Raw genomic sequence first — 27,783 nt, forward strand, 5'->3', positions numbered from 1 at the left:
GTTCCATCCCATTGCAGTAATTGCTGCCAGACAGCCAGGGAGCTGGAATCTTGGCAGGAGCTGAGCCTGACGCGGAGCTGAAAGGGTTGACATGGAGAGACTGAAACCCAGGGGACCATCCGGCCATCCTCCTCAGGTAACCATTCCCTCCTTCCCTTAGAGGAGCACAGTGGCTGCGTGTCACGAAAGGAGATCTCACCGGGCCCACAGCCCAGCACTGTAGGCAGTGGACTTTGTGGAACTGGCTGAATGAAGCCCAGGAACTACCGAGTTTGCCTCAAAACTCTGCCAGCCCAAATCCCCATCCACTGCCAATTATTTACTGCGCCCCCGAGTGATGAAGCCGCAAGCAGGCCAAGGAAGCTTACAAACTGTTCACCCCGACCTTGCTATGTGCTTCCCCTCAGCCCAGACTTCTCATTCTCTGCCAGGCACTAAGGCCAGAGCGACTGGCTCCTCAGGTCTCCCCTGGAATCCCAGTCGGTGGCCACGAAGCGGCTGAGTGTGCCAAGCTCACTATCCTGAGGCATATATCTTATTTGCAAACCTTACCAGGCTTCTGGCCTCGGCCTTGAGATCCAGGTCTGATTGAGTCTAGACAAGCTATTCCAGGCTGTTCCTCCCGGAAAAGGCTCACCTGGGGCAGGTCACACACCAAGGAACCCTGGGAAAGATAGAGAGGCACCCGTCCAATGCAGGACAACACCTGCTGCCCCAGCCGGTGTCAACCTGGAGGGCACTCTGTGAGGTGGATAGCAGTGGAAATGCCCTGATGGGGGTGTGGGAGAAACTCAAAGCTGCAAGAACAGGGTGGTGGAGGTGCTGGAAAGCTCTGGCTTCCTCTGCTTCCTGTCAGGACCATGAGCCCCAGCACACCAAGCTGGGGAGGTTTCTGAAGTGTCCTCTTTCATCCTCATGTCCCTGGAGAAGGCTGTGCAGCCTTCCCTTCCCACCCTTTGCCTGCTCTAGGCCCAGCGCAGAGGCAAACTAAAGCCCAGTGCTTAGTGACCCGGGAGCCTGAGTTTGCCCTCACATATGGGAAGCACCTTGTCTCCTGCTGACGCTCCTAGAGCTGGCTGAGCCTCCCAGAACAGGCCCCTGACGCCCAGCCTTCAAGGCAAACCTTAGCAGCATCCTCACCCAGGGCTCCTTCCCACTGGAACAGAAGACTGGAGCCTGCTCTGGCAGCAGGTGCTTGACTGGCAGAGCAGGCTGAGCATCTAGAACTTGCTTTGGGATGTTCCTGCTGTGCTCAGCCTGATTCAGGAGGTGCGGGGCCCAGGACTGCTGCAGCTTCCACTCCTCTCCAACCTCCTCATTGCCGCACCGGGCTCCCTCGTGCCAGCAGGCGAAGAATGTAGCCTGCTCACTTCTCTCTTCCTGCTAAAGACCCAGTGGTCCCAGATACTCTGGACCTTAGTCTGGGGATTCCCTTGGGCCACACCCCCCATGGTCCTCTCCACAGGTAGGAGGATGGAGTAGGTCCTGGAGTCTCCGTGCCAGGGGAGAGACAGTGGCTGGAACTGTCTGTAGGGAGGCACTCCCAGGATCCTACAGGAATCCCAGGATCTTACAGGAAGTTGGGTTAGGGGTCCCTGCTGGAGAACTCTATAAGTGTCCAGGGTCAGTCATCAATTAAGCCAGTATTTCAAGGAGACAATCATTCAAAAGCGAAGATGAAGTTCCAATGCCCTCAGGAGAAAAAGAATTTTGTTAGTTAACATGTTAATTCAATAATCATATTTAGCTAAAACAAATCTATGCAATTCTAGTGTCTAGATATTCACAAGTCAGTGAGGAAATTTTACATGGCTTTACAAAGAGGCAAAGTCCTGGGAAGGTAGACTAGCACAGGGGTTGCGAGCTCAGGCCTTGAAGATCTGGGTTTGAATCCTAACAATTCAGAGACTGAGGGCAAGTTAAAACTGTGCCTCAATTCTCTTACCTGTAAAATGAGAGGAAATGAGAATACTATCTTATAAAGTTGTTGGGAGGATAAATCAAGTTCGTATATGTAATGTGCTTAGTACAGCACCTAAAAACATAGCAAGCACTTAATAAATAGTAATAAGAGCAATTATCTAGACACTGCTTGCTCTTTTGCTAAACATTTTATAAGCTTTAATACATTTAGCCTCAGAACACTGTGTGAGGTTGATACTATTATTAATCCCACAATATATGGGGAAACAAAGGCACTGAGAATTTTAGTGACTTGTCCAGAGTCACACAGCAAGTAAGTGGAGGACCAGGGTTTAGATCCAGACAGCTGGCTGGAAGCCTGCCCTTGACCACTCTGCTCTGTTGTCCCGGTAATGATCAGTCATAAATATTGTCAGAGCCCCTCCTCTGGGTGCTCTGTGTTAGCGATGGTCTTAGAGGTGAAGAGAAATGGGAGTGGGGGGCTTTCTGAGGTTAAGGGATTCTGGTGACTGGAGGGGGAAACGGGCAATAGTGCTCAAACTGGGCGATGTGACTGGATGGACAGTGAGCATTTGGGGCACTTCTTCATAGCCCCACGAGGACTGAGAGGGTGGGCTGCCCCTGCCCTCCATGCTAAAGTGGACATTGACACACACTCCCCTGCAGGACCTCAGGGTCCCAACCAGGACCTTCTCTGTGGCATGCGTTGATAGAAATGGGGCACAGGGAGAAATGGAGCCAGGTATCTAAAAACTCGTTAAATTCCAATGTCAATCTCTGGCTTAAGACCTGCAAAGTTGAAATGTTGCTGGTGTCACTGGAGTTAGTCTCCAGGAAGGAAGAAACGAGTCTGCCTCCCTGGGGGATTATATGTGCTCTGCCGGAATGACAGGGATGACAGGGACACTCTGTCAAGGGGCCCAGTGGAGAAGAGTGGGGGTGGGGACATGTGTACTCAGTGGCTTTGCTGTGGTCCATTATTGTCCTATAAGGTTCTCTGCGGGGAGTGGAGAGCTATGTACCATGGACACCGAGTCAGCCCCTACTGAGGAGCACCTGTGTAGAGCAGAGACCGGTTCCTGGTGGAAGAAGAGACTCCTGGTCACAAGCACCAAAATGGGACAGGTCCTGGGAGGGTGCAAGGCAGGAGGCGGCTTGTTTCCTCTCCGCACAGTCCCCGAACCATGCCACAACGAATGCCCACCTTGCAAGCATGGTACTGCGTCTGCCTCAGATCACAGGGGCTTATAAGAAACTTGTTCAGGGTGCCCAGAAAAGTCTACACAGCCAGGCCTCTAGAAGAATAGAAACCCTGGATCCCAGCAGTACCAAGGACCTCAGTAATAGGAGTCCCCCGGTGCCCTGTCCCCAGCAGGACTTAGCCACACACTACCTGGCCTCTGCTTCTCCTCCTGCCACCTTCTGCTCATCTTCTCTGCCCCTCCCAGCTTCTGCCCATTTAGTCTCTTCCTCCTCCTCATTAGGCTGACATGATCTCACCAGCATCTTAATAGACAATGACCTTTCATCCACTGCTTACAGTAACAGCTGATGCTCTTGGAGGCATATATATATATATAGTTTGTTTGTTTTGTTTTAATGAGAGAGAGAGAGAGACAGACAGGAAGGGAGAGATGAGAAGCATCAACTCGTAGTTGTGGCACTGTGGGGCATCTGTGTTAGGCTTGCTCGTGGGGTTACCAGCTGCAAGCACTTTGCCTGATTGGTACGTGATTGCATGACTGCACCACATGTGTATGGCCTATATAAGGCTATGAGTGCTTTCGCTCAGGGAGATTGGGGATGCTCAGATTGCCTGCCCACCACTCTGAGGGGCCATTTTGCTGTTTGTTTGCCTGAGAGGCAGTTTCCCCTGACTGTGTGCTTGTCCGCTGTTGTGAGACTATATTGAACAGAATGGCCCAACCCTCTCTGGCTCTGCAGTTCGCCCAAATCCAATGTGAACCTGCCTGGTCATGGCCACTGGCATTGCAGGCACTTTAGATGTTCACTGATTGCTTTCTTATTTATTTATTTATTTAATATTAAATGGGAAGCAGGGAGGCAGAAAGACAAACTCCCACATGCACCCTGACTGGGATACACCCAGCAAACCCTCTATGGGGTGATGCTCTGCCCATCTGGGGTGTTTCTCTGCTGCTTGGCAATTAAGCTATTTCAGCACCTGAGGTGAAGCCATGGAGCCATTCTCAGTGCCCAGGGACAATTTGCTCGAGCCATGGCTGTGGGAGAGGAAGAGAAAGATATATATATATATGGAGAGAGAGAGAGAGAGAGAGAGAGAGAGAGAGAGAGAGAGAAAGAGAAAGAAGAAGAAGAAGAAGAAGAAGAAGGAGGAGGAGGAGGAGGAGGAGGAGGAGGAGGAGGAGGAGGAGGAGGAGGAGGAGGAGGAGGAGGAGGAGGAGGAGGAGGAGTGGAGAAGCAGATGGTCGCTTCTTCTGTGTGCCCTGACCGGAAAGCGAACCCAGGACTTACACACACTGGGCTGATGCTCTACAACTGAGCCAACCGGCCAGGGCCTTGATTGCTTTCTCATATGTGCCCTGAAGAGGGGGGGGGCTCCAGCTGAGCCAGTGACCCCTTGCTCAAGCCGGCGACCATGGGGTCATGTCTATGATCTAAAAAGTCAGTGACCCTGTGCTCAAGCTGGTGAGCCCGCACTCAAGCTGGCAACCCTGAGGTTTCGATCCTGGGTTCTCAGCATCCCAGGCTGATGCTCTATTCACTGCACCACCACCTAGTCAGGTGTGGAGTTTCTTTTTCTTTTTTTTTTTTTTTAGTGAGAGAGAGAGAGAAAGGCAGGGACAGACAGACAGGCAGAGAGAGAGATGAGAAGCATCAACTCATAGTTCTATCACTTTAGTTGTTCATTGATTGCTTTCTCATATGTGCCTTGACTGGGGGACTCCAGCTGAGCCAGTGACCCCTTGCTCAAGCCAGCAACCCTGGGCTTCAAGCCAGAGACCTTGGGGTCATGTCTATGACCTCACACTCAAGCTGGTGAGACCATGTTCAAGGCGACAACCTTGGGCTTTTGAACCTGAATCCTCAGCATCCCAGGTCAGCGCTCTATTCACTTTGCCACCACCTGGTCAGGCAGGTATGGAGGTTAATTTCCACCTGTGAGAGGGTGAACACCTGTGGCTATCACAAACCACTGGGCTGCCCAAGTGTCAGCTTTCCTGGAGTTCACTTCCTGTCCAGAGGATGGTGGGCATGCTGGACAGCAGGGTGACATGCTTTACCAAAGGTCTGCCTTCCCTTGGAGCTCTGGGGGTGGCCGACCCCACACTGACATATCCAGTGTGGTGACCATTCCTTAGTCCTCAGTTTCCTGCTTTCCTCAGTATACTGTGCAATCCTGTCCCCAAAGGGGAGAGAGTGTCACAAATTCCACACCACCTCAGGGGTCTGCCGCTCCCTTACTCCTGCAGCCCAGGACAGCGCCCCAGGACAGAGGTGGCTTGGCTCCAGAGCCCTTGGCAATGTCACAAGCCTCTCAGGGGAATCCTGGGCCCAGATTGGTGCGGCTCATTTTGCTCTTTCTCTCCAGGAGGAGGCCTCTGCCTGCTGGCGGCTCACCGTGAGGGTCCTGGAGGCACGGGGCCTGGGCTGGGCTGACCTGTGTGAGTATCTGTCTCCTGGGTTTCAAGGCCGTTGGGGTGTGTGGGTCCTATGGGAAAGGCCCAGACAGATGCCTCGGGACTGGCTGGTCTGGTCTGCCCACTGTGGCCTCCGGAGACTTGGTAGGAATCTGGCAAGGCCCCGGGAGAGGGATGTGAGGAATTCTCTCTTACAATGGCTCTCTTTACATTGTCAGTGAGCGAGGCAGACCCCTATGTGGTCCTACAACTTCCAACTGCACCTGGAATAAAGTTTAAGACCAAAACGATCACCAACTCCAGTCATCCTGTATGGAATGAGACCTTCAGTTTCCTAATCCAGAGTCAGGTCAAGGTAAGGGTCAGGCCACCCACCTGAGGCTGTACCTTGCTCAGCAAGGATTCTTGGGGTGGAACACACTTTCCTCCTGGGATTAAAGAAACTGGGAGTGAGTGTCTTTGTGCTCCAGTCCGGATGTGCTATGGGCGAATGTGTGAACCCAGCTGTTGGGGGCCTAACCTCCAGCAAGTGGCTGGTTCTCACTATGCCTATTTATGGAATGGAGATGGTAAGACTCCCCTCCTGATTTGGGTTGTTGTGAAGTTAAATAATGCACTCCTAGTACAGGGCTTGGTATACACAGTGTATTAAGAAACCAGCAAAGCAGGGGTGCAATTGGAGGGGGAATTCTTTGAAAGAATGTTATTTTTATGTGTTTTTCTGAGACAATTTTATTATTTTATAAAGGCAGCAATTAGCAGAGGAAATTATTGCTTGTAAATTTTACTGTTATTTTTATTTTGAAGTACAAAGTGTGGAGGCGTTGTAATCTTTCCCGGTTTTGATTTTTTTTTTTTTTTTTTTTGAGGAAGAGAGAGGAAGGGAGAGAAATGAGAAGCATCAATACATAGTTGCAGCACTTTAGTTGTGCATTGATTCCTTTTTTTATAGATTTTTTAAAATTTTATTTATTTATTTAAATTTTTTTATTTTTTTTCCCATCCAAGTACTAACCAGACCCGACCCTGCTTAGCTTCCGAGATCAGACGAGATCGGGCGCGTTCAGGGTGGTGTGGCCGTAGACTATTTATTTATTTATTTTTTACAGAGACAGAGAGTGAGTCAGAGAGAGGGATAGACAGGGACAGACAAACAGGAACAGAGAGAGATGAGAAGCATCAATCATTAGTTTTTCATTACGCGTTGCAACACCTTAGTTGTTCATTGATTGCTTTCTCATATGTGCCTTGACCACGGGCCCTCAGCAGACCAAGCAACCCCTTGTTGGACCCAGCGACCTTGGGTTCAAGCTGGTAGGCTTTTGCTCAAACCAGATGAGCCCGCGCTCAAGCTGGCGACCTCGGGGTCTCGAACCTGGGTTCTCTGCATCCCAGTCTGATGCTCCATCCACTGTGCACCGCCTGGTCAGGCTGATTCCTTTCTCATATGTGCCTTGAGTGGGGGCCTCCAGCTGAGCCAGTGACTCCTTGCTCAAGCCAGCACCCTTGGGATCATTTCAATGATCTTGTGCTCAAGCCAGTGACCCTGTGCTCAAGCTCATGAGCCCATGCTCAAGCCGGTAACCTCAGGGGTTTGAACCTGGGACCTCAACGTCCCAGATCAACACTCTATCCACTGAACCACCAGCAGTCAGGCACCTGGCTATGATTTTCAAGTAAGGGCCCAACAGATGTGGGCTACAGCTATGAGTAAATAATGGGCTAAGTTGTTCTCGGGTCCCTAGAATGTCCTGGAGCTAAGTGTCTATGATGAGGATTCAGTCACAGAAGATGATGCCTGCTTCACGTTTCTCTATGACATCTCAGAAGTCCTCCCTGGCAAGCTGCTCCGGAAGACCTTCTTGCATCCCCAGGTGCGTGGGGAGTCCCAGTGGGATCCAGGCTGAGGAAGTTGCTCAGTTTCTCCCATCTTTTAAGATATGGCCAGGTTAAATTCATTTACAAAAAGATGCAAACTCCTTTATATTTTAATAGGAAAGGCAACACCTAACTGTTAGGGACTGAATCACTCAATGAAGAAATTGTACTGCCTTTGAATTTGGGGTGGTGGAGAGCTTCCTAATGTTCCTCAAAACACAGTTCAGTGTGATCAACCCTTTGGACGTTTGTGGTTTCATCACTTCTACTTATTGCCTCTAACCTCCCATGTGGCCAAGGCCTGCGTTACGAAGGTCTCTGTGTTCTTTCTCCAGCAGGTGAAGACTGGGGGGGTGGGGGGTGGCCAGAGTTCTGGGGTTGGATCCCCTTCAAGAGAAAGGTGAAACGGGCCCCGAGCATCCTCAAGCCTCCTTTGACTTGTACTCCTCTTCTCCAGGCTCAGTCTTGCCAGAGGCCTGCTCTCTGCCAACTTACTCATTTGTAAAATGGGAAGAATTATAATACCATGCCTCCCTCAGAAACTTGAAATGATGAAACGGTGAACGTAAAAGAACTGTGTCAGCTGTAAAGACTTATATAACTTTTGATGACTTGCTCATTTTTTATTTTAGGGACAGGAGGAATTGGATGTAGAGTTCCTGATGGAAAAAATGTGAGTAGTCTCCCATAGCCCAGGGAGTGTCTAAAGACCCAGGCTTTACTTAGGGAAATGTCATTGACTCAGATCTCCCCACTGGTCTGTCCAGCCCAGAGTCCCTGTCCCTTATCTCCCCACCTCTGTCAGCCTGGAGGGTGGGGATCCCTTTGGAGAACCGAGAAGGAGGTCAATGTTTCCTCTGCCCTGCTCTCTCTCTCTCCTCACCTTCACCCCTCAGAAGCATCTCCCCACACCCTGAATAGTACTCAGGACTTAGAGAACCCTCAGTGCCATCCAGGGAGTGCCCAGGTGGGTGGAGCCTCAGCTTCGAAAGGACAGGTCAGCTCAGGGAGCTTCTGCCTTTGCAAGGCCAGACTGTGGATGGTTTGATTTTTCTAGGTCAGACTGCGCAGAAAACCTCATCACCAACAATGTCCTTGTGGTAACCATTACCTTCCCCAGGCTTGGGAGTGGGAGCGGAGGTGGAGGTGGGGTGGGCCAGAAGGGGCAAAGTAAGGACAGGGCTTTGTGGTAAGACCACCACTGGCCTCTCAGCTAGGTGGTCACCTGGGAATGTGCTCAGGGGCAGGGGTCTCACAGGGGTCTGGGGCTAGAGGGAACAAGGAAAGGGGTGGCTGAGGCTCTGCCGTGAGAAGGTTCCGGCCCAAGGCTGTGTGGCTGAGAGAGTGTTGGGGGAATTGTAAGCGCTTCCTGGTATGTTTGGTCACCTGTGATGACTCATAGTTCTTAGTTCTGGGAGAGGAAGCCCTGGCAAGAAAGTCATGCAGGCCAGGCCTGGCTCAGGTTGTTAACACTGAGGCCCAGAGGCAGTTTCCAGGGTGGTGTGCTTCCAATCTGGGAGCTTTGGGATAGGGTCAGCGGTCAGTCAGCTCTTTCCTGAGACAGTGGAGAGTTGGAGTGAGTTCTCCTAAAACACAGCAAGCTCACACATTAAAATCATCATCCTTATTGCGGATGCCTCTTACCTGAGGCGATGGAGACCAGGGCTATGGTGATGGACTGGGCACTTCTACAGGAGGGGCAATAGCAAGATCTGAGCGGCTGCCGCTACCAGCGGGCACACATTGCAGAGAGAATGCAGCAGGCTCGTTTGGCAAGTCAGGACAGGAGCACGGTCCGGAGGTGCTCTAGTAGCTAACATGTTAAGAGTTTCTCTGATCCATTCCATTACCCTGTAGACCCGTAGTTCATATAATACTCTTTGGGAGCAGTTGTAGAATTAATGCATCCTCCAGGTTGAGGCTGTAGAGAAACCTAGAGAAGAAAACACTGTGCCTAGAGCTGGGGGTCCTGCAGAGATTCCAGAAGTTTGGTAAATCTAGGAGAGTGTGGGGGTGGGCGGAGCGGGGGCTCTCCTGGCTGTTCCAGGGCATCTGGCTTAGCAGTGGCAGCACATCTGCAAACCCCTGGTGAAGGGTTTCTGCATCCAGTCCCACTCTGAACCCCACTTCTTGTTCTGTGTGTGGTGGATTTGTGACAGTGGGGCTCAAAGAGTGAGGTTGAGGGGACCTCGGATTCCCCAGCAGAGCCCCCTGCCCATGATGTGGTCTGCCCCAGGCTCGAGAGCTGTCACACTTGGACGTCCGTCTGGAGAGCACGGGAAACATAGCCGTGGTCTCACGTGAGACCTGCTCAGAACCAGGTCTGACCTCTGCCTGGAATGTGGGGTGGAGGGGCGGAGGCTGGGAAAGCCATGCAGGGCAGGAGGTGAGCAGCAGGGAAGAGCTGCCTCTTCCTTCCCGCAGACCAGACGGGTGTGTCACAGGAGGCGGGAGTCCCATGGGGTTGGGGGCCTGGCAGGCTGAGAAGGGCCCTTTCCAGAAGCCTTTCTGCTGTGGTCCAGCCAGGGGCCTCCAGCATGCCCAGGCAGTACTGCCAGTGTTCTGGGTCCTTGCTGGGGCTCTTGTCTCCCACGTGTTAACCTTCCCCCTCTCTCCCTAGACCAGGACAACTTGGAGCTGGAGCTGGTGCTGAAAGGGTCATATGAGGACACACAGACATCTGCCCTGGGCACAGCCTCTGCCTTCTGCTTTCACTACTTAGGGGCTCAAGAGGCAGAGCTGAGTGGACGCCTGAGGGTGGGTCTTTGGGGCTTGACTCTGGAACTGTCCTGCTAACCTAAGCTTTGGGCCAGCTCCAGTTGCTGCAGGCCCCTCTCTGGCCTGTCCCCTGCCAACACCAGTCCCCTGCTAGCCTCCCCCAGTTAGGTACATGCCCTTGGCAGATAGGAGGATCAGAAGGGCTTGGGGTGGGTGGGGGGCTGTTACATCATGTCTTTTGTTCGAACCCTTAATGGCTTCTCCAGTGATCCTCCGATGGTGACTGCCCACAGGCCCTGCCCAGCCCGGCCCCCACCCACTTCTGCTGCCTCACTTTGATCAGTGTTCCCCCTCATTCATGATGCTCCAGCCATAACTTGCCTCTTCTTGCTCTTCCAGCGTGCCAAAGCTTTCCCTGTCCTCCTCTGGCTCCCTCCACAGCTCCTGCTCCTCCTCCTCTTTTAGATCTCAGCTCAAATGGCACCTCTTCAGAGGGGCAGTCCTTCACCGCTGCACCTTAAATAGACCCCACATATCCCACCTCTGGTGACTCTATCTTATCACACTGCTATTTCCTTTACAACAGTTATTAACATCAGTTTATTACCCATTTCTTTATAAGTTCTTTATAAATTCATGCATGGTTCAGTTAGAACAATAACTAAATATTAGCTATTATTACACTAAATGTTAGCTATTATTTTTGTAATTATAATTTTAATAATTATCAATATTGTAATTATTTCTGTATTATCAAGGAAGAACTGTATCTGTCTGGATCACTGTTTAGATACTCGGTAAGAATCTGTTGAGTGAATGAATGAATGAATAAATGAATATTTCCCTCCAGAGCTCCAAAAGCAATAGCTGGAATACAGTTAACTCAGATGGGCACATCACTGTGCCTCTCAAGTCCTTGACTATGGGGAAGGAGATGACCATTGACATTCCAGCTACAGATGTAAGTAGCCTCACCTGGGTGGGAAATGCCAATGGGAAGAAAGATGGGGAGCCCAAGGACCCCAGAGGATACTCAACATTTCTCTCAAAGTCTAGGACATTCTGAATAAGATCTCTTGCTTTGAATTCAGACTCCAGGAGTGAGGCTACAGCTCAAGGCTGCGGGCTGGTAAGGGACATGGATATCTGTCAGGGACAGTGAGGGGTGGTGATGGGGCAGGGGATTGCTGTGGACAGAGCGGCCCTCGGGGTTGGGAGCAGAGAGGTTATTTGGCAGGTACTGTGGGCTTGGCCAACCAGTGGCTGAGCTCTGCCAGTACCCCCTCATCCTTGGACCCTCTGCCACCCCAGTCCTAAGGAGCTGGCCGTGCGCCTGGGCTTCGATCTGTGTGCGGAGGAGAAAGCTTTTCTGAGCAGGAGAAAACAGGTGGTGGCCAAGGCCCTGAGGAAGGCCTTGCAGTTGGACAGAGACCTACAGGAAGATGAGGTTTGTGGGGATCGGGGGTAGGGGCTGATGGTGCAGATACCTTAGACTGACCTTAAGGGAGTACCCGATTACTGTGCCCTCTTCAGACACCCCAGTCCACAGAGACTGGGAAGTGAGCATGTAGGAAGAGATCTGGGGCATGGGTATGCTTCTCACTCCCTTTGGAGCTCTGTGCAGGTCTGAGAGGAGTCACTTCCTGAGGAGGGAGTGGGTGCTGGTTCTAACTCTGACCCCACCAGGCCCTGACCATGGTCCTGACCAGGTCCCTTCTCTGGAGGCAGGGGGCAGCTCTAACCCTATCTTTGTTAAGCCAGCCTGTGTCTTTGTGTGGTCCAGGTCCCCATCGTGGGCATCATGGCCACAGGAGGAGGTGTCCGGGCCATGACTTCTCTCTATGGCCACCTGCTGGCTCTGAAAAAGCTGGGACTCCTGGACTGTGTCACCTATTTCAGTGGCATCTCAGGAGCTACCTGGTAAGAGCCTTGGGGACTGGAGAAGCAGAGATGACAAGGTCCTAGAGGGGAGTGGAATGGATGCCAGAGGGACTCTCTATATGGGGAAACCAAGTAGGTGTGAGCAGTATGGTCTGATGAGTGACAAGTGGCTTTCTCAAAAGGGAGGAAGTAGACCTTACAATGGTCCTGCATGAATGAGGCATTATAGGATGTCCACTCTTTGCTACTGAAGAGGTGTAAGGCAGCCAATTCAGAAGGAGTTGGGTTTTAGTCTCCGCAACACCACTTACTGGCGGGTTACCTTGACCAGCTTATTTTCTCTGATTCTCAGTTGACTCGTCTCCAAAATGGTGGTACTAACAGTACATCCTTCACAGGATTGGAGTGGGACAGCCCAAGTAAAACACTTAACATGTCTGATGTGTTTTAGGAGCTCCAAATTGATAGCTCTTTGTTTTTCTTTGTTATTACGTCCTTTAATACTTTTTTTATTTTATTTTATTTTATTTTATTTTTTGTATTTTTTTTCTGAAGTTGGAAACAGGGAGGCAGTCAGACAGACACCCGCATGTGCCCGACCAGGATCCACCTGGCACGCTCACCAGGGGGCAATGCTCTGCCCATCTGGGGTGTTGCTCTGTTGCAACCAGAGCCATTCTAGCGCCTGAGGCAGAGGCCACAGAGCCATCCTCAGTGCCCAGGCCAACATTGCTCCAATGGAACCTTGGCTGCAGGAGGGGAAGAGAGAGACAGAGAAGAAGGAGAGGGGGGAGGGTAGAGAAGCAGATGGGTGCTTCTCCTTTGTGCCCTGGCCGGGAATTGAACCCAGGACTCCTGCATGCCAGGCCGATGCTCTACCACTGAGCCAACCATCCAGGGCCTCCTTTAATACTCTTAACATTCTCTAGGGTAGTTTCTCTTATTGTTCCTATAGCATAGATGAGGAAATAGAGGTCAAGAGATGCTATTTTACCTAAAGACAAAATTGCTTCCCTACACCCCCCTTTGCCTATAGTTTCTACTGTTAGAGATGCATTCCTTTGAGTCTTCCTGAAGAGTGGCTTCAAAGGAGTAAAAGGAGTTATCTCCTCAGAGAAGTTTAGGTGACAGTTGTTGACAAGCTGTCTCAAAGAGCTTCCAGACAGACCTATGAAGACGGCAGTAGAGTCTGGAGCTGTGCTGTATAATACAGTAGCTACTAGGCATCTCTAGTTATTGACCACTTGAAATGCGCCTAGTCCAAATTTAGATGTATTATAAGTGTAAATCACACAGTGAATTTTGAAGACTGTTTGGAAGAATGTTTTTAATATTACTTACATGTTGAAATGATCATTTTTGGATATATTAAACTAAATTAAATATATTATTAAAATTAAATTTTAATTATCTTTTTTTACTTTTTTATAATATTTTTAAAAAAGATTTTGTTTACTCATTTAAGAGAGGAGAGAGAGAGAGAGAGAGAGAGAGAGAGAGAGAGAGAGAGAAGGAGCAGGAAGCATTTGTGCCTTGACCGGGCACGCCTCGGGTTTCGAAACAGTGACCTCAGCATTCCAGGTTGACGCTCTATCCACTGTGCCACCACAGGCCAGGTTTCTTTTTACTTTTTTTTCCTCTTTTTTTTTCTTTCTTTTCTTTTTCTTTCTTTCTTTTCTTTTTACTTTTTTAAAGTATGGTTACTAGAAAATTTCTGGATGTGTGGTTCACATTATATTTATATTGGGCAGCGCTGAATTAAAAGGAGAGAAAGCCCTGAGACATTTTCCAGATAGGTGGTGCTTTGGCAAGAGCAGCACATTGGGAGAAGCCACAGGTGGACAGGAGGAGCTGCAGGACCCAAGCTGGGCCTCAGCATGTTATTGTACCGTCCTTTTGTTTTCCCAGGACAATGGCCCAATTATATGGGGACCCTGAGTGGTCGCAGAGGGACCTCGAGGAACCCATCAGATATGCCCAGAAGCACCTGGCCAAGAACAAGCTGGAAGCCTTCTCCCCAGAGCGCCTGGCAAACTACCACCGGGAGCTGGAGCTGAGAGAGGAGCAGGGGCACCCTACAACCTTTGTGGACCTGTGGGCTCTGGTGCTAGAATACATGCTGCACAGCCAGGTAGAGCACCTCTGCATGCGGGGTGGAGCCCAGTGCAAGGGCCGGCTGGGGCAGCCATGCAGCTAGCTGACGCGCATGTGCATTATCTGCAGGGTAGGAGTCCTAGACCCTTAGTGTAGAATGTGGGAACCACTGTGTTTCAGTGTGTGCCCAACTTTGGGGTGCTGCCTTTTTTTTTTAAAGCCAAAATTTCAGCAACTTTTATTGACTACCTTTTAAAAGCCCTATGCTGCTGTTTTACAAGGCATAGTAGACCAGCTCATTTGGTCAAAGCATTCTACATCATTAGTTTGAACTAACCTTTACTGAAACAGCTACAGCATCAAAAGAGTTAAGGCAAATTGGGATTCATAGAAAAGGATAGGACACTTCACACTACGTTCAAGTGCCGCCTTTTTGAATCAGGTTAGTTTTCAATTAAATTGCCATAAAACTGAAATTTCTGGATCTCCCAAGAGCTAGGAACCAGACAATACCAAAGCCAGCTCAGCAGACAAAGCTTTTACATGTGTTTGAATCAGTGAGGTTGCTCAGACAGCTTTTCTTTTACTTATACTGCAATATGAAACATATTCTTTCTCTTCATCTTCATGGTAGTGTTAAAAGCACAGACTCTGGTGACAGATTCCTTGGGTTCTACTCCTTATGCCTCTTACTAGCTGTGTGCCCTTAGGCAAGTTGCTTAGCCTTTCTGTGCCTCAATTTTCTCATTTGTACAATAAGAATGAGAATGGTACTTCCCTAACAGGGTTTCTGTGAGCATTCAGTGTACCTTGGCATAGAATAAGCATCTAGTTTTAGCTACTATATTTCTTTTTTTTTTTTCTAAAATTTTTTTTGAGTTTTTATTTATTTATTTATTTATTTATTTATTTATTTTTATTTTGGAAAGGAGAGAGAGAGGGAGAGAGACAGAGAGAGAGAGGAGAGAAAGACCGAGAGAGAGAGAAGGGGGGAGGAGCAGGAAGCATCAACTCCCATATGTGCCTTGACCAGGCTAGCCCAGGGTTTCGAACCGGCGACCTCAGCATTTCCAAGTAGCTACTATATTTCTTAATTATTATCCTAACACCAGTAAAACAAACTTAATGTATAAATTTTTTATATATAGCTTCTTTAAGGAAAGCTTAGTATATTACCTAGAAACCTTATATTAACTGGTACAATTATTAAAATCTGATTTCTTTCACACTATTGTTTTTACCACATAGAATTATTTGAACAAAGTTTCTTTTAAAACATTTGAAACAACTAAAACACAAAAGGTATATTTAACATGCATAGCAAAAAGTAGACTATCAAATATATTAGCAGAGGAAAGAGTCTTTTCTTTCCTTCTTTTTTTTTGTATTTTTCTACAGTGAGAAGCAGAAAGGCAGAAAGACAGATTCCTGCATGCACTCGACTGGGATCCACCCGGCATGCCAACCAGGGGATGATGCTAGCACCTGAGGCGGAGGCCATGGAGCCGTCCTCAGCGCCAGGGCCAACTTTGCTCCAATGGAGCCTTGGCTGTGGGAGGGGAAGAGAGAGACAGAGAGAAAAGAGAAGGGGAGAGATGGAGAAGCAGATGGAGAAGCACACAATTTCCTCTTGTGTGCCCTGGCTGGAAATTGAACCTGGGACTTCCACATGCTGGGTCAACGCTCTACCACTGAGTAAACCAGCCAGGGCGAAAATTTTATTCTTGCTATCAAGCACAATGCTTCTTGGAAATAACCATCCATTCTTATTTTTTATTAAAATTATTACTTTAAAATATTCATATTCATATTATTATTATTTAGTGGAGGAGAGAGAGAGACACAGGGACAAACAGGGACAGACAGGAAGGGAGAGAGAGATGAGAAGCATCAACTCTTCGTTGCGGCTCCTTAGTTGTTCATTGATTGCATTCTCATATGTGCCTTGACTGGGGGGCTCCAGCTGAGCCAGTGACCACTTGATCAAGCCAGAGACCTTGGGCTTAAGTCACAGACCTTGACTTTCAAGCCAGCAACCTTTGGGCTTAACCCAGCAACCATAGGGTCCTGTCTATGATCCCATGCTCAAGCCAGCAACCTCATGCTCAAGCTGGTGAGCCTGCACTCAAGCCAGCAACCTTGGGGTTTTGAACCTGGGTCTTCAGCATCCCAGGTCAATGCTCTATCCACTGCACTACCGCTTAGGCTAAAAATATTTATATTAAGTATTTGTTACAATAATCTTCAGACCTAAGAAAATGAACAAAGTGCCTGACTGGTAGTTGTGCAGTAGATAGAGTGTTAACCTGGGATGCTGAGGTCCCAAGTTTGAAACTCCGAGGTTGCTGGCTTGAGCACAGGCTCACCAGCTTGAGCGTGGAATCATCAAAAATGATCCCAAAGTCACTGGCTTGAGCCCAAAGGTCACTGACTTGAAGCCCAAAGTCACTGCCTTGAGCAAAGGGGTCACTGGCTCAGCTTGAGCCCCCAATCAAGGCATGTATGAGAAGCAATCAATGAACAACTAAAGTGATGCAACTATGAGTTGATGCTTCTCATTTCTCTCCCTTCCTGTGTTTTTCCCTTCCTGTCTCTGTTTCTCTCTGTCTTTCTCAAAAAAAGAAAAGAAAATGCATATTCATGATCTCACCAGCTAGCCTAAAAAATGAAATGTAACAGAAATAGTTAAAGTCCCCAGTGGACCCCTCCCCTATCCCATTTTCCTCCCATCCCCAGAGGTAACCACCATTCTGAATTTAGGTTTGTGATCACATGCATATCTGCAATCTGTAGACTTTATTGCATTATATAATATATAATTACATAACATAATTTATATATCAATATGTACCTTTATTATATATACCTTTACTATGTATACTTTTATTTAAAATACATACCCTTAAGAAAAATATATTATTTACACAAATGGTTCAAATGGTTTTGTATAGGTCTTCCAGTGCACATGTTAGAGATTCTCTACACTTTAAAGTTACGTATTAAGCTCAGTAGTGCAGTTGTTAGCCCACCGGGTACATGTCCCTTCAACTTTCTTAGCTATTGCAACCTCGTCCTCCAAAGAGTTGTGTTAATTTACATTCCTACCACCAGTGTATCATGGTTTCTTTTCTGTATGTGCACTTCACATTTTTATTTATTTATTTATTTTATTTATTTATTTAATTTTTTTTTTACAGAGACAGAGAGAGAGTCAGAGAGAGGGATAGACAGGGACAGACAAACAGGAATAGAGAGATGAGAAGCATCAATCATTAGTTTTTCGTTGTGCATTGTGACACCTTAGTTGTTCATTGATTGCTTTCTCATATGTGCCTTGACCACGGGCCTTCAGCAGACTGAGTAACCCCTTGCTCGAGCCAGCGACCTTGGGTCCAAGCTGGTGAGCTTTGCTCAAACCAGATGAGCCACGCTCAAGCGGCGACCTCGGGGTCTTGAACCTGAGTCCTTGGCATCCCAGTCTGATGCTCTATCCACTGCACCACCGCCTGGTCAGGCACACTTCACATTTTAAAAATTTTGTTTATTTTATGGGTGTGAAATGAAATTTTATTATAATAAATTTAAATGAAATTTCTCATTTCTTTGGTTTTTAGTGAGATTGATCATATTTTCAAGTATATTTGTCATAGATTACCTACTCAAATTCTTTTACATTTTTCTATTTAATTCCTCTTTTTATATTATTTTGTTGGAATTCTTTATATATTCTGGATATTAATCCTTTATCAGTTCTAATAGATTTTAATGCATAATTTTAGCAATATCCAATGTATCATATCTTTCCCCAAAGAGACATATATCTTTGTATATGTTCTCTTTTTTTGGCTTATTTAATTGAATTTATTGGGGTGACACTGGTTGACAAAATTATACAGGTTTCAGGTGCACTATCTTCCTATATATTCTTATAAAAGATGTAAAGATTCGTTTTTTACAATTAGGACTTTAGTCTTCCCAGAGTTTCTCTTCAGGTATTACGTGACTAGGATCCCAGCTTTATTTTTTCACATAGAGATAGCAAACTTTCCCAATATCACTTACTGCTTTTTTCTCCACTGGTTTGCTACTTCTGACTTGGCAGCTTTCATACATTCACAGGCCACCTCCTGAGCTCCTCATTCCATTCTGATGGGACCGGTTCTCTATCCCTGTGCCAGTATCGCACTGGCTTAGTCACTCCACCTTTGGAATAAATCTTGGTACTTGACAGGGCAAATTTATCCCCACCTGCCACTTTGGTTCTTCTCAGAATGATCTTGGCTATTTTCGGCTCTTTGCTTTTCTACATACATAATAGAATCAGCTAGTCAAATTTTACGATAAAATGCTATTGGGATTTTCATTGAAATGACATTGAATTTATAAAACCAATTCTAATTACCTAAAATATTTTTATTTTATTAACACATTCTATGTATTCTTTATGTCTACTGTTTAAGTTCATATTCAGTTTTGAGGATGTTTGTTTTATTATCTGACTTTTCTGCCTGGTGGCACCAATTAGTTACTGTAGAATAGGAGAAGATTGTTAGGAGTTCTCTTTACAAGGTGCTAGAAAATGCAGTTTGATAAAGACTTTAATTTAATTAACATTTGATCCTCCAGTAATGACTCAATGCACAGTTTTATGTATATGATTTATTATAGTCATTTTTTAAAAGACAAACTTAATTAGTTTTTTCCTGTTCACAAGAATAAAAATTCTTGTGGTATTATTAAACTATAATGTATTCTTTAAAATGAGTACCCATATGGCTTTTAAGTGTCTCAACAGGAAAGGTTTCAAATATTTTTTTTCTTAGTTATTATGCTTTCTCTCTTAAAGCTAACATTTATTGTATGCTTTTTAAAATAATTACTTATTCAGACAAATTTAGTGTTGATTTCAAATTTAAGTCTTTAGATGAAAATAAGTACCTTCATACTATACTAATCTACAGTACTAAAAGCCATTTTTAAATGCCAGAAATTATAACTCCATTCACAACAAATTACAATTTCATTAGTATTAAGCATTATCAGAGAAATATCATACCTTGAATTTTATTCAGAACAACTTTATTAGTTCACATACTTCTATAATATTGCTTGTTTTTGTTAAAATAAAAAAAACCTTGTAAAATACACTAGTTATAATAAGAGCTTCTCAAACTATCTGACACTCTTTCTTTATTTAGCCTTTTGCTGCCGAGCACTAAAGTTTAGAAGCTGCTCATCGTTCAAGAGGAAATTCAGTTTTCTCTTATCTTTTGCTGAGTTAAGGTCTTACGGATTTTTTTTAACTTTGGACGAAAAGTCTTACATACTCATTAGTCCCATCCTGTACCAACCACGTCAACATGTCACCAATGCTGCACCCAGCTCCCTCACTTCAGGAGGGAGCCCTGAGTCGTCTGAGTGGTGTCATGCTGGGTTAGGGATCCTCACTTTGGGAACCAGGGGGCTAGAGATCCAGTGGCCTGCGGCAACTTACCCAGGAGCTGGTAATGGGAAAAGAAGCCAGTTTCAGGTGGTGGAGGGCGTGCTGCTCCTGTCTCAAACCTTCCCCAGGGCAGACATCATGCATCTGTAGTAAAAGAACGCATTTCCCCTCATCGTATGTGTCACAACCAGGCAAACAGGATTCCTAACTTCTTTTGACTTTGAGAGTAAAAATTGCAGGTATGAATCAACACCTAGACACATTCACATCTACAGGACGGACTTGCGTATATGACAAATTGTCAGTACGCACAGCTTAAGCCATTTGGGGAGATTTTCCTGTGGAATCTCCATAACTCAAGTCATATTGGGTGTCACTGAGGAAGTGAGGGAGAAGATGACTGTGGGTGATACATGACTGCTCTCATCTAGTGACAGAGGGCTGATGGGAAGAGGAAGTTTCACCAGAGTGTTGAAGCTTTGCCAGGGTGAGAAGGGACTCCTCACTGGACAGGCTGGGCTCGAGTCCTGAGACACACACCTGGCTCATCCTCAGAACCACCAGGGAGATTTTATTATTTTTATTAATTTATTTGTTTGTTTAATTATTTTTAAGTGAGAGTAGGTGAGATACAGAGATAGACTCCCGCATGTGCCTGACTGGGATCCACCCAGCAGATACCTTCTGGGGCCGATGCTCTGCCCATTTGGGGCCTCTCACAACCACACTATTTTTAGTGCCTGCAGTGGAGGCTCCACCAGCCAACCTCAGTGCCTGGGACCAGTGTGCTTGAGTCAATCAAGCCATGGCTGCGGGAGAAGAAGAGAGAGAGAGAGAGAGAAGGGGAAAGGAAAGGGGAGGGGAGGAGAAGCAGATGGTCACTTCTCCTGTGCGCCCTGACCAGGAATCAAATCCCGGATTTCTACATGCCAGGTCAATGCTCCACCACTGAGCCAACCAGCCAGGGATGCTGGGGGAGGTTTGAAAAAAGCAAATTCCTCAGTGGCTTCTGCTCATTCTCAGAATCGACCCAGTAATCTGTATATTTGACAGACTCTCTAAGTAAATCTGAGAATAAGGGCTGACACGGCAGCTTGGGAAGCCCCTAGGTCTAGCTGCTGAGGAAGGTGCCGTCCAGCTCAGAAAACCTGAGAGAGGGATGGCACATTCATGGCACATGCACTGCTCTGTCAGAAACAGCCCAGGGCTTGTGGCAAAGGACTCCTCCCAAAGTGGGGCTCCAGGCAACCACCACCATTAACCTTGTTGATGCTTGAGATGTACCCTGTCTTCCTCTCTGGTCCAGGAAGGAATGAGACCTTTCTGTGGCCCTGGAACTCCCAAAAGGCAAGCCACAGTCCTTGCTATCAAAGACAGAGCCTAGAGTGTGACTGAAGAGGATATTATAAACAGGAGGCAAGAGTAGACAAGGGGTGGGGGCACAGAAGGGGAGGCAAGGATGTCAGGAAAGCATTTGGGAGGGGCTAGAACTTGAACTGCGTTGAGGTGAACCGAGAAGGGGCAGCGCACCCCCGGGCAGAGCTTACAGTGTGCACTAAAGGGGGAGTCCTTTCTCCTTCTCCCTTTATTATTTATTTATTTAGCATTGAGGTAAAATTGCTGTACTGTATTTTAGCTGACTTTTAAATGAGCACAGCAGCTAATACAGATAGATTACATATTCAATATATAATTCCTGCTTATATTAAGAAACATAGTGCCCTGGCCGGTTGGCTCAGCGGTAGAGCGTCGGCCTGGCGTGCGGGGGACCCGGGTTCGATTCCCGGCCAGGGCACATAGGAGAAGCGCCCATTTGCTTCTCCACCCCCACCCCCTCCTTCCTCTCTGTCTCTCTCTTCCCCTCCCGCGGCCAAGGCTCCATTGGAGCAAAAATGGCCCGGGCGCTGGGGATGGCTCCTTGGCCTCTGCCCCAGGCGCTAGAGTGGCTCTGGTCACGGCAGAGTGACGCCCCGGAGGGGCAGAGCATCGCCCCCTGGTGGGCAGAGCGTCGCCCCTGGTGGGCGTGCTGGGTGGATCCCGGTTGGGTGCATGCGGGAGTCTGTCTGACTGTCTCTCCCTGTTTCCAGCTTCAGAAAAATACAAAAAAAAAAAAAAAAAAAAAAAGAAAAAGAAACATAGTTATGGGACAAAATTTCCAGCTTAAAAGAACCAGTATTATTTTCCTCACTCTTAAACAATTACCTAGAAAATATATTAGGGTCTGAACTTCCTTGTAGATGAGCTCCTCACTGTCTCTTTGGGCAAAAGTCCATGACATCAAGTAAGATGCATTTTCTTTTTTCTTTTTATTTATTTTTTTATTTATTTTTTAGAGAGAGAGGAGTGAGAGAGAGAGAGACAGAGAGAGAGAGAAGGGGGAGGAGCAGGAAGCATCAACTCCCATATGTGCCTTGACCAGGCAAGCCCAAGGTTTTGAACCGGTGACCTCAGTGTTCCAGGTCAACGCTTTATCCCACTGTGCCACCACAGGTCAGGCAAGATGCATTTTCTTGACTACTCTAAGAGAGTATCTTCTATTTGCCCCCCATCTACCCTAGTCTGTACCAGGAGTTTCCTGTCATTGTTCTAACCACTACCACACTCTAACTCTAAACTAATTATGATTGTAAAATCCGTGTGGCCTTCTACATTTGAAAAGATGTGTCAGGAGTTTCACCCTGCACCTGAAGCCGTGACAGGCCAGGCCCCCACATCCAACCAGGCCAAGTGGTATTTTGTGTGTGTGTGTGTGACAGAGACAGAGAGAGGGACAGATAGGGACAGAAAGATAGGAAGAGAGATGAGAAGCATCAATTCTTTGTTGCGGCACTTAGTTGCTCATTGATTGCTTTCTCATATGTGCCTTGACTGTGGGACTACAGCAGACTAAGTGACCTCTTGCTCAAGCCAGCAACCTTGGGTCCAAGCTGGTGAGCCTTGCTCAAACCAGGTGAACCCGTGCTCAAGCTGGTGACCTTGGGGTTTCAAACCTGGGTCCTCCATGTCCCAGTCCGATGCTCTATCAACTGCGCCACCTGGTCAGGCTCAAGTGGTATTGATTCTACCTCTAAAACACTTCTCCAACCTCACTGCCACTGCCTTAACTCAGGCCATCTCCAATCCATCTCATCAATTTCCCTCCTCCTCTTCCTGTCAGTTCAACTTCCAACCTAAAAGAGGATTCCAGGGTTCTTTCTAGGAAGCAATACATGTACACAGGTATATATGCCCCTTTGTGTCTGTGTCCACCCTTCATCCCATAAACATGGGGCCACTAGGACCACAGGATGCAGAGGGGGTGTCATTGTTGATACTGTGCTGTGGTCCTTGTGAATGGCACTCTTGGGAGATTCAGGTGCACAACCTGCTAGCCCCACATGGTGACCCTGTATGTAGGGCTGGGCAAAACATTGGGGCAGGAATCATAACAGAAGGTGTACATCCACCCAAACTACCCCCAGCCTGTGTCCCACCCCACCCCTGTCCTGATGGAGTTACTGCCTCTAGGGTGCTCTTAACCTCATTTAGGCCTTCATGCCCCCACCCTAGGTGATGGAACAGAAGCTGTCAGGACAGAGAGCTGCACTGGAGCGCGGCCAAAACCCTCTGCCCCTCTACTTGAGCCTCAATGTCAAAGAGAACAGTCTGGAGACTCTAGACTTCAAGGGTACGATCCTCAGTCCTGTCCACCCCACCTTCCAACATATATACACATATGTGCACACACGGACGTACACATGCAAACATGTACACATGCATATCAACTCTGTACCCTGTGGGTCCCCAGAGAATTCAAACAGGAAACGCCTGCATAGATGGCCGCGGCTTTCTGGAAGGTGGTGGTTCTGGTGAGCTGATGAACCAGACAGTGGAATTTCTGTCCTGGGGGTGGGTTGGTGGTGGTGGTGATGGTGGTGGTGAGAATATGGTCAAGGGGCTCGGTGGGGAAAGTGGTCAGCCTAGGAGTCAGCAGGCAGAAAGGAGGAGGCCAGCTGGGGGTAGATTCTTTGGCTCCTGTCAGAGCTGCCCCCCCCCCCACTCTTCCCTCATTTTCTCTTCTCCCTCCTGCCCCTTAGAGTGGGTCGAGTTCTCTCCCTATGAGGTTGGATTCCTGAAGTATGGGGCCTATGTCCCTTCTGAGCTCTTCGGCTCCAAGTTCTTCATGGGGCAGCTGATGAGGAGGCTCCCTGAGTCCCGGATTTGCTTCCTGGAAGGTGAGGGCGGCCACTTTGAAGGCCTTGGCCAGGCCCGTGCTAGGCCTCCTTGACTGGACGTGACTCCTGCCCCCAGGTCTGGCAGAGCCCCGGGTGGGGGCAGGCACTGGACTGGGGGGAAGAGGCGTTTCAGAGGATGCCTGCTCACCCTCCCGTTTCCCACCTACACCCAGGGGTGGGGGCCCCTGGCTTCTAAGCCATGGGGGGCGGGGCACTGAGGCTAGAGACTGACTTTTCACGAGGGTTTGGCCTTCAGGTATCTGGAGCAATGTTTTCTCCCTAAACTTGCTGGACGCCTGGTATGACCTCACCAGCTCTAGTGATGCCTGGAAGCAGCAAATCAAGGACAAAATCAGGAACCTGGGTAGGAAAGGGAGGAGCAAGGGGAGCCTGGGATGAGGCTGCTTCCCTTCCAGATGCTGGGAGTGGGAGGCTGTCAGAGGGGGCAGGCCAGGCATCTCTAGGCTCCTCACTGGACCAATATCTGTTTCTCTGGGCCCAGAGGACCGCCCTGCTTCCCTGAGGACCTCCTCATGGCAGGAGGCCTTGTGGCTGCAGCCCGGAACAGCGCTGGCCCAGGCGTTTAAGGGCTTCCTGACAGACAGGCCGCTCTTCCAGCGCAGCTCCAACTTCCTCCAGGGCCTCCAGCTGCACCGGGACTACCGTGATCAGAAAGATTTCTTTGTCTGGGCAGGTAGAGGCTACTGCTATACATCCTTAGGCAACAAGGTTAGACCCATGGGTGGAGATGGGCCATGGCTGGGACTGGCAGAGGCCTTTGGGTCATAGCATCCAATTCTGGGGTATGTGGCCTGGAGGACTTGGGAAGGGCAGGTGTCATGTGCATTCAAGGAGTGATACCAGAGGTAAGAAGGGGACGTGGAATCAAATGCAATATGAGGGTGGGTGCATTGCGAGTGAATGATTTGTGGCAGAGTCGCTGCCCCTGACTACCTCTGCCTCCCCCATCAGACAGCCGTCTAGACTCCACCCCTGGCCAGCTGACCCCACAGGAGCCCCACCTCTGCCTGGTGGATGCCGGCTACTTCCTCAACACCAGCTCTGCCTCTATGTTCCGGCCAGGCCGCAGGCTGGACCTCATACTCTCCTTCGATTACTCCCTATCCTCGCCTTTTGAGGTGCTCCTGGTTGCTTGGTCAGGCTGAGCTCCAGGGGCGAGCAGCAGGGCGCTGGGCCACTAGCCCGGGCCACCTGTGTCCCCATGGGGAGGGAGGAGTGACAGGGTTCTGACCCACCAGCTCCTGCAGGGTCCTTGGCTGGGAAGGGCTGTGGAGATGCTAGGGCCCCAGGTTAACAGGACAGGTGGACAGGAACAAAGTCTGCCATGCCTGCCCCAAGGGGAACAGTTGTCGGAGCTAGGGGAGACCCTGGCCTGTCCATGTCCATCCCACGAGAGCCTCACTGGGGATTCCGGGAAGGCGGGGGTAGGGTCCTGATACAGGAGTGGTTCCCCTGCTGAAGCCCTCCAGGTTCTGGGACTGCGTAACCCAATAACAGCAATCCTAAATGGGGGCGGGGGCGTACTGCACCTGAAGATTTTAACCAAATAGCCTTGCAGACTACCTGCATCCTTTGCCTCCCTCTGAGCTTAACTGGATCATAAGCAAGAACCAGGCTGTCTTGACACTGAGCAGTCAGTTTGGGCTGGGGCCATCCTGGCATCTGCTAGAGGGCCAACCTGGGATGACCGGGAAGCAGCTGGTTCTCTCTGGGGTCCTCTCCCCAACCAGACGCTGCAGCAGACTGAGGTGTACTGTCAAGGCCAGGGGCTGCCATTCCCCCACGTGGAGCTCAGCCCACAGGACCAATGCCAGCCCAAGGAGTGCTACCTCTTCTCAGACCCCGCCTGCCCCGAAGCTCCTCTCCTGCTGCACTTCCCGTTGGTCAATGCTTCCTTCAAGGACCATTCAGCCCCAGGTGAGACAGCCCCTCCCTCCATAAAAGGCTGGCAGCTTGGCCTCTCAGACACACTGCCTTAGGCCCTCCCCAAAGACCCCATGGCCAACAGAGGTGGAGGAGAGTCTTGAGGTTAGTTCCATCCAGTTTTGGGCATGGCAGTTCCCTGGTGTCTGTATAGATGCCTGCATCCCTTCAGGGGCCCTCTGTTTGCAGTCACTGTGCTGCTGTCCTCTTTGTCATGACCCCAAGTTCCTTGTCCCCCCCAACCAAACTCTCCTAGCTATACCTGGGCCCCTCAGCTCTCCTGCTTTGTGGCGTGGAGTTCAAAGAATCCCTGCATCCAGAGGCACCTGTGGTGTTGCTGACTGCAGCCAGCTGCTCAGGCACCAAGTTGTTGGAGGACTTCATAAAAGCTCTCCAGGCTAGACAAGCAGGAGAGATAGGCCCCGGTTCCCACTCTCCCAGAGTCCCCTAAACCTACCTGCCGTTTCACTTGGCCTCTATTATCCTATCCTAGCCCAGGCTGGGGTCCTTTCTCAGTGAGCTGGGCCTCTATTGGTGACCCTTATCTAAACCTTTATCACATTCCTTTCAAGCCAACTGTTCAGACATTTCTCTCATTTTGGTGGGAAAACCAAATTTCTGCCTTTGTGCATTATTCCTGGTTTTCTACTTTGCACCATAATTTTAAACCTTCCAGCCTTACTCTTAACATGCTCAACACACATCTCACAATTGTCTTTTTCTCTCAGCAAAGGCGGGTTCTTGCAAAGCAAATGCCCTTTGGTTTTCTGCTTCTAGTTTCCATCATTAGTGAGAATCCGTTTACTAACCTAATTGACTCTGTTCTGGCTGTTTCCAGTTTACCCCTGAAGGTGATATAGACATACGAGCTTATCTGAATAATGGAAGAAGTGTTTGCTACAAGAAAATGTGGGGAGCAGCAAGCTCTTCATATCTCAAAATAGTATCCTGCTATCCATGTTTGTATTTCTGGGCAAAGGACATAGAGAACCAAGGAGCCCTTCAGTTGGGAGCAGCCACCCCTGTGCCCAGCTCTGAGACTTAGTTTTGCCCAGCTGCAAGGCCTCTGGGTGCTGCTCCTAACTCTCTCTCATCCCTGAGCAGGTGTCCAGCGCAGCCCTACAGAGCTACTGGCCGGCCAGGTGGATCTCACTGAAGCCACCTCACCCTACTCCCTGTTCAACATGACCTACAAGGAGGAAGACTTTGATCGCCTACTGCAACTCAGTGATTACAATGTTCAGAACAGCCAGGGTGTCATCCTGCAGGCCTTGAGGATGGTTCTGAAGCACCAGGCCCCAGGGGCCAGGCTTCCAGGGGCACAGTCTTGAAGCTCCTCAGGGGCCCCAGCACCCTGAGGGCCAGACTGGTTTCCAAAGAAGCTGCATTGTTTTATATTCATGTCACCATTGTAGAAGGGTTCTATTTCTCCACATCTTTGCCATACTTGTTATGGTCTGTCTTTTTTATTATAATTATCTTAGTGGGTATGAAGTAGTAGTCCTATGAATTTCTGTAATGACTAAGGATGTTATTAATCTTTTTATAGCCCTGGCCAGTGGCTCCGTGGATAGAGTATTGGCCCGGTGTATGAACATCCCGGGTTCGATTCCCGGTCAGGGCACACAGGAGAAGTGATTATCTGCTTCTCCCCATCCTTCCCCTCTCTCTTCCTCTCCTGCAGCCAGTGGATCAATTGGTTCAAGCGTGGCCCCAGGCACTGAGGATAGCTTGGTTGGTCTGAGTGCATCACCGCAAGTGCTAAAAATAGTTTGGGACCCAAGCATTGGCCCCAGACGGGGTGCATGCAGGAGTCTGTCTCACTGTTTCTCCTCTTCTCACCTAAAAATAAATAAATAAATAAATAAATAGATAAATAAATTTTCACATACTTATATGCCTTTCATATATCTTCTGTAGGGAAATGTCTATTCAAATCTTTTGCCCATTTTAATTGGAGTATTATCTTGTTATTGTTAAGTTGTAAGAATTCTTTATATATTCTACATAGAAATCCCTGATCTAGTGTATGATTCACAGTTTTTCTCCATCTGTGGGTTGTCTG

The 27,783-nt window shown here is 48.5% G+C and overlaps 1 protein-coding gene across 1 annotated transcript; it reads left to right on the forward strand.

Moving 5' to 3' along the window:
• On the forward strand, positions 1–27,550 carry PLA2G4D (phospholipase A2 group IVD). The gene is made up of 20 exons (XM_066341527.1): positions 1–136; positions 5,498–5,570; positions 5,765–5,901; positions 7,292–7,420; positions 8,057–8,097; positions 8,482–8,524; positions 9,661–9,745; positions 10,045–10,181; positions 10,993–11,103; positions 11,234–11,271; positions 11,454–11,589; positions 11,926–12,062; positions 13,932–14,154; positions 23,110–23,227; positions 23,637–23,774; positions 24,031–24,138; positions 24,277–24,468; positions 24,747–24,913; positions 25,526–25,712; positions 26,823–27,550. Exons 1-20 carry the CDS (start codon positions 92–94, stop codon positions 27,047–27,049), a joined length of 2,472 nt encoding a protein of 823 aa, XP_066197624.1. The 5' UTR covers positions 1–91; the 3' UTR covers positions 27,050–27,550.
• Positions 27,551–27,783: the final 233 nt, after the last annotated feature.

The sequence above is a fragment of the Saccopteryx leptura genome, chromosome 6 (assembly GCF_036850995.1).
Source record: "Saccopteryx leptura isolate mSacLep1 chromosome 6, mSacLep1_pri_phased_curated, whole genome shotgun sequence".
NCBI classification, from domain to species: Eukaryota; Metazoa; Chordata; class Mammalia; order Chiroptera; family Emballonuridae; genus Saccopteryx; species Saccopteryx leptura.

Excerpts from the sequence above, each read along its gene's own strand:
- PLA2G4D (XM_066341527.1), top strand. The coding sequence starts at position 92 with ATGGAGAGACTGAAACCCAGGGGACCATCCGGCCATCCTCCTCAG. Across the intron at positions 8,098-8,481 it reads GAGTTCCTGATGGAAAAAAT|GTCAGACTGCGCAGAAAACC; the intron begins GTGAGTAGTCTC and ends TGATTTTTCTAG. Across the intron at positions 24,914-25,525 it reads CCCTATCCTCGCCTTTTGAG|ACGCTGCAGCAGACTGAGGT; the intron begins GTGCTCCTGGTT and ends CTCCCCAACCAG.